The following is a 12950-nucleotide window of genomic DNA, read 5'->3' on the forward strand; positions in this document are numbered from 1 at the left end:
AAACACTTTTTAGCCAAACAGCATTTTGGGTGACAGTTTTTTGACCAGTTCAGATCTTTAGCTTTTTAATGCAGTTTAGCAGGTAGAGCCATGAAAAGGACCTGGTACCATCTGACCAGCAAGGACTCCACACGTCCCTAGTATGCTGTATCTCATAACATTTGCTAGCCCGCGCCTCTCCTCCTCCTCTCTGCTGCAAAGGTGGATAGTCCCACTAGCCCAGGACTTGAGATCCTGATTTAATTCCCAGCTCTGCCACAAGCTTCCTCTGGGACTTTGGGCAAGTCATTTAATCTTCTTGTGCCTCAGTTCCCCATCTGTACAATGCACTGCCCTGCCTTACAGGGGGATTGTGCAGACAAACGCATTGCAGGTTGTGAAGTGCTCAGATACGAGGGCAATGGAAGCAATATAAAAGCCGCAGATAGCGAGGACAGGTGAAGTACGCTGATCCTGCTGTCAGATTCAGCAAAGCCCTTCAAGGAAGAAGAGAAGGTTAGAAACCCTGTGCTCTCGTCCACATGAGCCAGCCTTATGGCTTCAGGCTTAAGTGTTTGCTTCTGAGAATACAATCGATAGCTGTGAGTCATGGACTGTCTGAACAAGATGTGTTTAACAAATTCTGTTTATTACAAACATCCTTTTGGCCTAATTCTTTTGAATGGATGCACAGAAAGGGCTGTGCTGGAGGTTAAAGCTGGCTGAGGGCACAGAGCAAGTGGAAATGCACTTATCTCACAGGTGGGATAGCTCTGCTAATGAGGATTACTAGCCACCAGCCCCAGAGCGTAGAGCGGGTTGAAGAATAAGTCTGGGCTGCGTGAGGTGTTTGCTTTTGTTCCTGCATACGGAACAGTCTGCAAAGGGCCCCCTCACTGTTTCTTCTGATCGTTTAGAACCGATTTCTTCCAGAAACCCTTCCATCCTAGCCTGACATCACTAATTCCCCCATCCCCCTGATCCGGGACTGTTATCCTGGGTCTTTTGTCTCAACTGGAATTGTACACCACTAAGGGGCTCTCTCCTATTAATTGTACTCTTTGTATCTGTCTTTTTGGGTGAGGGGTTGGGTTGGATGGTCATGGTGGGCTTCCATCTGCAGGGCCGGCTCCAGACCAGGAAGCAGGTGCTTGGGGCGGCCAATACAAAGAGGCAGCCCTCCGGCTGCTACTGGGGCGGCCCGTCCGGGTCTTCGGCAGGAATTTGGTAGCAGGTCCCTCAGTCCTTCTCTTTCTCTTTGAGCTGCCACTGAAGTGGCACTGAAGAGGAAGAGAAAGAGTGAAGGACCCACCGCCAAACCGTTGCCGAAGAATGGAGCTGTGCAATTGAGCTGCCGCCCATCGTCTTTACCCTCGCCCCCATTTGAGGTGGCAGAAAACCTAGAGCCAGGCCTGCCCATCTGACCTTGGAGTTCCACTGTTCATCACCTTTCTTTGTGGTCCTTGGGGAGGATGGGATTGCTTGCATTGGCCTTAACATGCACATAACACTTGTTGCTCTGTACTCTGACTAATCTAATCTCATGTTTCAAGGCTTCAGCCAGTTGTCTGCAGGGATCAGGAAGGAAATTTTTCCCTGATGCATATTTGCGAACGGGGTTTTTTCTGTCTTCCTCTGAAACATCAGAGGCTGGCCACAACCAGAGATGAGATAGCAATTGGGGTGGGCCTGTGTTCTGAGGTGGATCAGAAAATTCTCTGTCTTACGTGCCTGGCTGGTGTATCTTGCTCACAGTCAGGAAAGAAATCCCTCCCTCCTCTTCCCTTCAGATTGGCTGGAGTGTGGGAGTTTTTTGCCTTCCTCTGCATGGTCACTTGCTGGTTTGAACTAGAATAAATGGTGGATTCTCTGTAACTTGAAGTCTTTTAATCAAGATTTCAGTAACTCAGACAGAAGTTATGGGCCTGCTACAAAAGGGGATGGGTGAGGTTCTCACTTTACTCGGCAGCTCAAACTCTTTGGCTTTGGAAAGCACTGGGTTGCAACAAGAGTCAAGATGTTCCAAATCCCACTCAAAGTTGAAGACGGCATTGCTGAAGCTGTGTAGTTTGCGCCTGAAAACTCCATACTACGTGTAACACATCTAGCAAAGTGTAGCTTCCTAGGAGTGGGTTGTGCCAACAGATGTGCCTTCCCCCATGTTTGCAGTTATGACAAAGAAATGTTGTTTAAATGGGAAAACAAATGGATTCCCCGTCCCTAACTCTTTTCCCCTCATCCCTGTTATACCTGCACGCCTGGGAGTTGGGATATGTGCCAAGTGAAAGGGAAATGTTTGTGGGAGCCGCCGTTAAAATATTGGCAACACAGCACAGATGGACTCAGTTCCACTGGCTCTGGGTTTTGGGAACCAAGCAAGTTCAAAATTGCACAGCTTTGGGTTAAGCTCTGTGGTGTGTCCACAAATGAGACTTCCTGTCTCGGAGAACCCCCGAGCTCACTGCCCCAAACCTGCAGCCACCCCAGACAGAGAGGATCTGCTGCTCAAGTATTTGCAGAACCAGTGTGGCACGGGCAGTGTCCAGAGGTCTAATGACAGGGGACAAGAATGGTATAAGCTTAAAACAAGCCACTGATACACTTAAGTACCATCCTAAGCGAGCTCAGTGTGGTGCTCGAGACTTTGATCTCAACAATGGCATCAGCTTCAGCTCCATCTCTTGTTAGTGAAGTCTAAAATTCTTGTCCCCTGTCAGTAAAATGCACATTCTGTTCAGCTTCCTAGGCCCCCCTCAGGGACTGGCTGGCTGTGAGCCTGATAAATATAAGGGAACATGTTATGGTTTTGCCCTATACACAGAGAAATTAGGTAAAAACCTACATATTCTCGCTGGAAGGTTGCTACATAACACTACTGTATTTCTTAGAATTCAAAGTAAACACACAAGAACCCCGTAATAGAGAGAGACAAAGCAGGCTGCTTTCTAAAACAGAGAGGGGCAACTCTCCCTCCCTTACGCTAGGCTAGCTGTTGGGAGCTTCCCCCTGGCTCCCCCTGGCCTGTAAGCAGGGCCAGGAAAACCCCTGAGAACTTAAAGTGATGAGTTTTCAGTACACCACAGAACACGCTATAAAAAGGTTGGAAGCATCTGAGCATATTATTGGTGCTTAACCATTACAATAAAAAAATAAACACTGGCGAGGCCTTTTTATGCTCATTGGAATAATACTGGAAAGAGAGAGATGCTTTTTAAAGTATTTGCCTGGGACGTGCCCTATGGAGTAGTGTGTGCCTTTTGTTCCCCCTAAAGCAATGGTTCCCAAACTGTGGCCTATGAACCTCTGAAGGTCGGCAGAGCCCTTTCTGGTTGGCCACAGACGGTCAATTGATCAGATGATTTCAACCTGGCCCTCTACTTTCTTTCCAGTTGCTTCTACATCTCTGCAGCCTCTTCCTTGCAAAGAAATCTCTAGAAGCCTGTAAAAATGGCTGGAAAAGCAGAAGTCAGCGGGGTTACTTCTGCTAGGGGGTGATGCTATGCAAGGGGAAAGAGGGACCGGAACAACCACTGGCATTTGGGATGTCGGCCACCAATGAGAGAATGACTGACCACAAAAACAGGGGGGAGAGGAATAAGGCAGCCTGTCCCAGAAAGAAGGCCGCACCGGAGCAATGGAGCATGTATGGGGGAGAGGAGGACAAGGGGACCAGATGGCAGGGAAGCATGTGGAGGGATATAGGAAGGCTGAATGGAACAGATGAAATGAAGAGCAAAACACTTATCATGTTAGCCAGCTAAAGATACCTTGCATGCTTCCCCAACTGAGTAGTTGCCACTGCCACTAATGTTTTACAATCAATGAATGGAAGGGGAAGTGTCCACCAGACAGCTGTGTCCACCAGACAGCTGTGACCCCCTGCCTTAAAACGAATCAGTGAGAGTCTCAATAGCAGAAGTAGTATTTATTTTTCCAAATGATTATAATGGTTTGGTGTCAAGGCTGGCTTTTCATGGATAGGTGTGTGTGATTTGCTTGCCCTCTCCTTGTAATCGTCAATACTCTAAGCCCTGTAGTATGTTCTACATGATTACGTCAATCCAGGACAGTCAAGGCAGTCTGAAACAACTGGAAAGCTTTGTCATGCAATTAGACTCTAAACATAAACTGTCGGTATGCACAGCACTGAACAGAAAATGAGAGCTCTTACGGTACCTCTCTTAATCTGCGATCAATATTTCTCGCTGCAGAGGGAGAGGTATCAAATCAAAAATCACATCCTGATTTTGAGAAGGGCAGCCCAAATGTATAAAGTTGTACATACCTCTAGAAATGCCCTCTTTAAGCCACTGGGGCAAATGCATTGTGCAGGTGATATGTTTTGCCTGCTTCCAGGAGTCTATCTCAACCAACATTACATGCCAGATTTCTGTCCTGAATCTGTCATTGTGACTGCTGCCCGTTGTACGGTATGAGGCTATGTGGGACTGGGAGATGAACAAATCTTTGAAAATGCGGTTGCAGGGGAAAATACAAGGATTCTACCTGGACTAGCTCACTATGTAAGCCCCGCGTATCACAGGATGGTTAAGGAACCTGAACAATACTAGCCTAACTGAGTGAAGTGATGTGCAAGATCCCATTCTCTCAACAAGGGCAGTAGGATGGCCTATAAAAGGTCTTAAAACAAATACATACCATTTCCTGGTGGCCAGCATGAGCAGCATAGACAAAGGAGGATCTCGGATTTAACTAGATAAGCGACTCCGTACCAGATGGGAACAGAAGGTGCTGTTGTAAGCACCTGAGTTTCCAGTTCCATCCTGAGGAGCCTAGCCTGTGGAGATGAGGTTTAGCTGGTTCATCATGCACGCAGTGGCAAGGGCAAAGAGAAGTTCAGAATCCAAGTAGCTAAGCTTTCCTCTGGTTTGGGGGAACCAAACTGGGAATGCTCACCTGGCTCGAAGCTGCATCTCTGTGGGTGAGAGTGGTTCCCAGGTGCATACAGTCATTTGGAAAGATTAACACTGGAAAGAAAGTCAGTAGGGTTTCTTTGGGGTGACAGAGAGCAACAGGTATTTATTCTTGATCTGTAGAGAGATCCCCAACGTTGATTATACTCCAGCTTGATAGAGAACAAGTTGCTAGGGCAACCAGCACCATGTCGACAGGGATGTTTGCTTAGAGCTTGATCCTATGCAAGATGAAGTCAATGGAAAGGCTCAGTGGGCTGTGTCTCAGGCCCGTAACTGAGATGCATGCCTGAGGACTGTTTCCTGTGTGGCTGAGAGGTGCACCAGGAAGTAGATTTATAGCTCATCACTCAGTTAAAGGAGGACAAGGCATAAAAATCCCCAGTGCTGCTGATCGGGCTTTTCTATATGGGAAGGTTGCAGAGGCTTAACCAAAGGTCTGAATGTAGTAAAACCGGTGAAAGCCCCTGGGTAGCGCTCTTATTGCAGTTTAAGAATGGCTTTTTTGGTTTGTTCTAGTTGCTTTCGGTACACATTTAAACTAAACCACAGTCAGCCTCTTGGGTACTGAAATAAGTGTGTCTACACAGGGACTTGCAGCAGTTTAACTAAATCAGTTTAAAGCCAGTTTAAATTAAACCACTGAAAATTTTTTGTGTAGACAAGGCTTGAGTCCTGCTTGAGACAATGGTATAGCGCACATGCTTGGCTCTAACTTCTGCTTTGGTTCCTTCAGCAGACTGCCTTTCTGATAGCCACGAGAATCTGGCTCTTAGATGCAGTTGACTCACTGTGTAAATTCACCTTCAACAATGGCAGAGATATTTCAGATCTCCCAGGGTCAGCCGAGGAGAGGGAGCAGAGTAGGGTCTCCATTCCAAGCCAACATGGCATGTGAGGCTCTGTGAGATTCAAGATGTCTTCCTGGCCTTGTTTTGAAAGGGACCGGTCCTTTCAGTCCTCTGATGAGAAACAAAGTGCAAAGGGATGTGATGACTTCAAACCAATGAATGGCTGTTTATCAAGGTGGAAATTAAAGGGAGAGAGCATGTGAGCCAATGCCCAGAGAAGTTAGTGGACAGATTCCTATTGGAGTCCATAGTGAGAAGCAGGATGTTGATTTAATGTCACCCATACCAGGCTAACTGCTATATGGACCTGCTGCTTGTCAGTTATGTGCTAGATAGCATTGTTCATGGGCCCAGGCTGAAGGACACACCTTTTTTCCAGCAGAGAAATTAATGGTCTATGTGCTGTGCTCTGCAACTCAGTCAGGGACTGAGGAAAAATCGCTGCTGCTTCTGAGAGATGGTACTGAACCGAAGCCTCACCCTTAAACCACCTGAAAATTCGGGCTGCAGGTCCCAAATCTGAATGTAGACTTGAATTTTGCAAAGGTGCGTCCATCTTTCTAATGGGCCAATGAACCTGGCTCTAGACCCTGCCCCCCCAAAATTATTGAGCTGTTTAAAAATCTGGCTTTGTATTTTATGGCATAAGCTCATGTCTGCTTTTCATGGCAAAAAATCAGCTGTCCCTGTTGTTCTGCCCTGAGATATCTGACCGTCCCACCCTGGGTAGCACGCTAAGAGTCTGAATTTCATGCATGGAACACCCACCCACTAATCTCATTGGGGCAGTCACCTTGACGAGCTCCAAGCAAGGAAACCTGATTTGTGGACTCCTCCCACAAAGCTTAAGCCAAAGCTGTGCAGCTTTGATCTGGCTTTAGTTCCCAGCAAACACAGCCAGTGTCATTCAGCCCGGCAGTGGTGTGCTGCCAAATGGCTCCCGCAACCATTTCACTTTTGCTTGTCTCACGTTTCGTCATGACGGCAAGCTATGGGGAGCCATCACCCCAGCAGAGCAGCTCGTATTGGCCTCAACTCAGCAAAGCACGTAAACACTGCCTTCATTTTGTACTTCAATGGGGCTTAAGCACCTGCTTAGGCATTGTGCTGAATAGGGGCTATGAAACTGCACCTGGCTGGAAAGTTGCCCTTTGCTCCTGAATGCTGTTTTGTAATCTTGACAGTGCAGCGCAGTGTTCAACTGGTGTAATTTGAAAAGGGGGCTGGGGATGAATTTCATGTAAATGTTTTTAAATCAAGAGTGGATGTCTTGCCAAAAGAGATGCTCTAACTCACCCAGAGGGTATGGGCTTGATTCAGGGATCACTTAGGGCTTGGCTACACTGGAGAGTTGCAGCACTGGTGGTGGGTTTACAGCACTGCAACTTACTCACCGTCCACACTTGCAAGGCACATACAGCACTGCATCTCCTTGGCTGCAGCGCTGGCTGTACTCCTGCTCTGCCTGGGGTATAACGATTGCAGCGCTGGTGATGCAGCGCTGCTCCGCCAGTGTGGCCACCAAAAGTGCTGTAATTGGCCTCCAGATGTATTCGGAGGTATCCCAGAATGCCTGTTCAGCCACTCCCAACAGCGCTGCAAATGCTGCAAATGTGGCCACACTGCAGCGCTTTCCCTACGCAGCTGTACGAAGACAGCTGTAACTCCCAGCGCTGTACAGCTGTAAGTGTAGCCATACCCTCAGTGAGGTTTTGCAGCTCATGTTATGCAGGAGGTCAGACAAGATCCTAACAGGTCCTTCTGGCTTTAAAATCTATGAACACTTGCAATAATTCTGAGCTTGGTTAAATCCTCATTTGGTTTTCCTGGACGAATGACTATTGCTTCCCATAATTCCTTTGTTTTCTGCTCTTCCTACTCATCTTTATTCCTGTTCTCTCCCCTACCCTCAATCTTGTAGGAGCCCTACCTGAAGATCAGGGTCATTGGATCAGATAAAATGAAAGGATTGTAAAGATCAGTTCCCCATATTAATCAGTAGTGAAATAGGATTAAAAACACTGTCAGTGAGACATCTGAGACGAAATAAAGTGATGCAGAGGATCTGCAGTTGTAGATGGGGCGGGGGGAGAGGAGAGACTACAAAATCTGGTGGTTTGACGCATGGGGACTACTGATTAAAAGATCAAAAACAGAAGGTAGAAATAAATGGTCAGTTTTTAGAATGGAGAGAGGTAAATAGTGGTGTCCCCCAGGGGTCTGTTCTGGGACCAGTCCTATTCAACATATTCATAAATGATCTGGAAAAAGGGGTAAACAGTGAGGTGGCAAAATTTGCAGATGATACAAATCTACTTAAGGTAGTTAAGTCCCGGGCAGACCAAAAGAGCTACAAAAGGATCTATCCGAACTAGATGACAGGGCAACAAAATGGCAGATGACATTCAATGTTGATAAATGCAAAGCAGTGCACATTGGAAAACATAATCCAAACTATTCATATACAATGAGGGGGTCTAAATTAGCTGTTGCCACTCAAGAAAGAGATTTTTGAAAATGCCTGATGCTTGCATTACTTGCTAATCTGCAGAAGCAGAAGGACAAATCTATCTTTAAAGTAATCATTATATTTAGTTATAAGTGCATCAGTATGTTAAGGTTACCAAAACACGCTCTGGCAATAAGCAGGTGGGATGTAGCAATACCTGAGAATTACAATTTAGCTGCAGCTAAAGTCAGATCCTTGGCGGGGGGATGGTCTAGAATAAACCATATTCTAAAGACCATATAATAAAATCTGCTAGCCTGGTCAATGTGTCTGCAAAGCCCTTAGAGATCCTGAGATGCAGGGCACTGCATGAGTGCAAAGTTATTAGTCACAAGCTTGAGAGTGTAACGAGAGGATTTTTTTCTCAGAAGTGCATTATTATTTCTTCTACTTCCAACAGCTGAATGCTTTGCACCGTGAATTGATTCGCTTCTAATGATATTTTTCAAAAACCTGTTAGCCAAAAATATGGGTATTCTCCTCTGTTGAATACAATATGTATATTCTTGTAGACACCTGCATACAAGGTGCAGCTGCCCCCTGCTGATTTTGTTTCTGGCTCTCATTCTTTCACCACTCCGCCGCTTGCTGACTTTCCCTCCTTTTTTTTTTTTTTTTTTTAAGTTTCTCTCATTCATTTGAGGGATGTGATCATTCCCCTCTGTTCGACGTTGGTGAGGCTTCATCTGGAGTACTGTGTCCAGTTTTGCCCCCACACTACAAGAAGGATGTGGAAAAATTGGAAAGAGTCCAGTGGAGGGCAACAAAAATGATTAAGGGGCTGGAGCAAATGACTTATGAGGTGAGGCTGAGGAAACTGGGATTGTTTAGTCTGCAGAAGAGAAGAATGAGGGGGGATTTGATAGCTGCTTTCAACTACCTGAAAGGGGGTTCCAAAGTGGATGGATCTAGACTGTTCTCAGTGGTACCTGATGACAGAACAAGGAGTAATGGTCTCAAGTTGCAGTGAGGGAGGTTTAGGTTGGATATTAGGAAAAACATTTTCACTCAGAGAGTGGTGAAGCACTGGAATGGGTTACCTAGGGAGGTGATGGAATCTCCTTCCTTAGAGGTTTTTAAGATCAGGCTATACAAAGCCCTGGCTGGGATGATTTAGTTGGGAATTGGTCCTGCTTTGAGCAGGGGGTTGGACTAGATGACCTCCTGAGGTCCCTTCCAACCCTGATATTCTATGATCTGTAGGTGGTCAGTCAGGCCTAGGGGCTTTGGCATGAGCTGGCAGCTGGTCTGCCCGCATCATGCTCAGATGGCCTGCGTTGAGTGTTTTCGGAGTATTAGCCCTCTCTCCTGTGTAATATTGCAACACATTTTCTCATCCCAACCTCCCAGGCCTGGTTCATGCACTGTTACACTGGTTTAATTAAAGGGATGATTTTTATACCGATTTAGTTATACCAGCACAGCTGTGTGTGTGGACAATCTCTTGAATCTGTTTAAGCCTGGCTTCTGTCAGTTTAGCTTGCACCAAGCAGCATCCCCTCTCACCTCTCCACCCCCTAAAAAAGGCTTTTTTTGAATGTCAGGGGCAAGAGACAACTTTAGATAGGTCTTGCAATTTTCAGGCCTCACTCTGCAATTTTTGCCATATACTCTGCCCTTGCTAAATTTGCATTTTTAACCACATGCTTAGTCTCTGTATTTTTTTTCTATTGGAAAAATACCAGCACCAGTGTTCAGAGACATGCTCCAGCCGCTCTTCCAGGCCACACAGCAGTAGAAGCAAAGGCAGAAACTCCCACTGTGCTTATCCACCCACCTCGGGGAGCTATGACCTTTGCCCTCTCCTTCACCCCATTCATCTCACCGAAGTATGAAACTTTATTGATGCTGGTTAAGGGTCCTGACCTAGTGCCTAAGTGAGAGCTACAGGATTAGATCCTATCTCTCCCCCCCCCTTTTAAAACAGAAAACAGAACATTTAAAAGCATCAGAAGTTTGTTAAAGGTGACCTGCAGAGGAGGAAAGAATAGTCTTCTTTCCTTATGTCCTTGGTTATTTAGGATTTATACAGAAGACATTATTTTTAATAAACAAATCAGTGGTTTTAAACCTGAGTCACAAATCTTTCCAGCAAAACAAGGGAAGGACCAGGCTTTGGTCACCAATGGCTGTAACTGGGCCAAATCTCCAATCAAGAGAAGGTCTAAGAAATAATAAAGCAGACTCATTTAGAAATCCATCTGCTCCATGGCAGGAGTTGTATCCTCCCATTGTGGTTAAGGGTCCCATTGTGATTCTCAGAAACACCAAACTGGTGACTTAATCGAGCCTGGTTTCATCTATGGCTAGGACAACACTCTCCCCTTAAGCTTAAGCTTTTGCTGAAACTGTTCCTAAAACTGTACGTACTTAAGAATTTGGTCCAGGTGTTTTGAATAATATAACAAAGATTGGGTCTTGTTACTGATGCTCATAAATAAAACCTTGGCTGCTAGATACTGTGGTGTGTTGCTGTGGGTTTGGTCTGAGTCATTGTAGTGCTGGGTTTCAGGTGGTCAGTGCTCATTTGTCCTGGAAATAAAGCTGTTGTTCTGGACTTTGCAGTCATGTATAGGAGGACATGATCAGAGCTGATATTTGCAAACCTTAACCCTGGTGAGTTTGCTCCCAGTTAGTTGACATGGACATAACTTGCCTGATCTGTACTTACTGTAACTTGTGACTCCGTTCACAATCGGGTTCAAACGTGGCAACTTTCTGTAGCGTAGGCCAGGCCCCCGAGTGTGTCAGCACACCACGTTCAACTCACCCTCCCATCATGTGCCCACTAACAAAGGGTGGAAACTAGAACCAAGCCTCTCTGGCTCCTGCCACAAACCATGAGCCTGGTGTCTCCACCCAAATGAGCAAGACTCATCCGCCATAAATGTCATGGAAAAGCAACATGTCCACATTCATGCAAGGAACTACTCTTTATGCAGTATCCGAGTGATTTATAGAACTCCCTACTGCATGTTATTCTGTAGGCAAACAGCTTGGTAAGGTTCTAAACAAGATGAGGCATACTGGTGTGAATTATTCTAGCATCTGCTGCTATTATAAAGTATATAGGATAAAAATTGCAAGGGCTATCAATCCCCATGTGTCAGTGCATAAATTCATCCCTGGATGGACTCAGGAAGAAACTTAACCACTGCGGTATAAGATTGCACTCTCGGATGCTTCATGGGAGATATTTAGACCTTTCTTTGAATAGCCCAGTGCTAGAAAAAGACTTTTGGACTAGATAGAAAAAGAGACCAGTACATTTTATGTCCATTTCTATGTTCTTCTCATATTCTTATGAGGCCTTGGGAGCTGTTTCTATATCTGGGCTTCCATGTGGGAACCACATGGCTGCTAAGCTTCTGTGTCCAGCTTGGGAGCTGCTAAAGGACAATAATTAGTTAACATGCACATATACATGAAATCCTGTCATACAGATTCTGGCTCCTCCTCTGGAACTGTCATGCTTGGAGAGGAGAGCCAAGTATAGTCCTCAGCAGAGCAGCATTTGCCATTCTTTTCTAAAGAGGATTGCGTGAGAGGTTGGAGGGGCCATTTCTGAGGCTCAGGAGCAACGGCAGCCTTTTTGGCACCCTAGGCGGTGGAAGGTCCTGTCCCCAAAATGGCGCCCCCGACAGAGGCGGTGGAAGGTTCTGCCCTCCTAATACCACCGACGACTGCGGCGGCCAAACATCCAGCCGCCACGGTCACCGCCCCTCAAATGTCAGTGCCATAGGCGACCGCCTAGGTTGCCTAATGAGTTGTGCCAGCCCTGCTGAGGCTGCAGCTTTGTGCAAGGGATCTGGTATGGAAGGATTTTACTGAGAACAGGGATGCTAATGATACTCCAGTTACATGGACGCAGATCAGAGGGGAGGCTTCCTGACATAGTAGTCTGCTGGCTGATGTCAGTGGAATTATAATTGCTATTGGCGGAAGAATGAAAGGAGTTGGCAAGGAAACTCTGTGAGGAAGTGCAGGACTTACCCAGTCTTACTGCCAAGCAGGGGTGGTTTGTACCCCAGAGAAGGGAGAAAAGGCCAGCTCCTCAAAGGTATTTTGGTGCCTAACTCCCCTAACCCTTGTGAGTTAGGTACCTAAACACCTTTGAGGATCTGGGCTGGAGTGCTCTAATGTGGGGATGGGGGGAGAGGAAAGATTTTAATGACCATATTTTCAGTGTGAATAGACCATTAAAGCCAACCCAAACTTGTTCATTTTCTCTCTTTCAGCCCATCACTTTATCGTGGTCACCGCGTGCCATGAAGCCGACTATGGCCAGCTGATCGAGGATTACTGCCTAAGCCAGTTTAAATTTGACATGGAAGTGATCGGGCAGAAGCTGTGGTGTGACTGGGATGAGACAGTAGGGTTAGTGTCTTGTTGCTATTATCTCCAGCCCTTTCTGATTTAACAAAGCAGAGTGTCCTGGCCAGAGACCTGGTGATGAGCGAAAGAACTGCCAGCCTGCCTCAGCTACCCACAGGGTCTTGTTTTCAAGCTATCTAGCTTAGGGTTTAGTACCAGTGCCTGTCACCATAGTGTCTGAGCACCAGGCATCCATGAGAAGCTGGTCACACCATGCATTGTCCAGTGCGACCAGTGAAGTATTTATCAACTGCAGTAAGGGAGATCACGTGGTCATTATAGTGCAGCTTTGAGCGAACTGAT

General features: G+C 46.3%; 1 protein-coding gene across 1 annotated transcript in view; it reads left to right on the forward strand.

Annotated features, from left to right (window-relative positions):
• The window catches only part of RAMP1 (receptor activity modifying protein 1), a 125919-nt gene that overhangs the window by 40833 nt on the left and 72136 nt on the right, over positions 1 to 12950 (forward strand). Inside the window, exon 2 of the mRNA XM_050916242.1 lies at positions 12512 to 12650. Within this exon, the coding sequence (XP_050772199.1) occupies positions 12512 to 12650 (139 nt within the window). The remainder of the gene's footprint in view (positions 1 to 12511; positions 12651 to 12950) is intronic.

This window comes from Gopherus flavomarginatus, chromosome 10 (genome assembly GCF_025201925.1).
Source record: "Gopherus flavomarginatus isolate rGopFla2 chromosome 10, rGopFla2.mat.asm, whole genome shotgun sequence".
NCBI lineage: Eukaryota > Metazoa > Chordata > Testudines > Testudinidae > Gopherus > Gopherus flavomarginatus.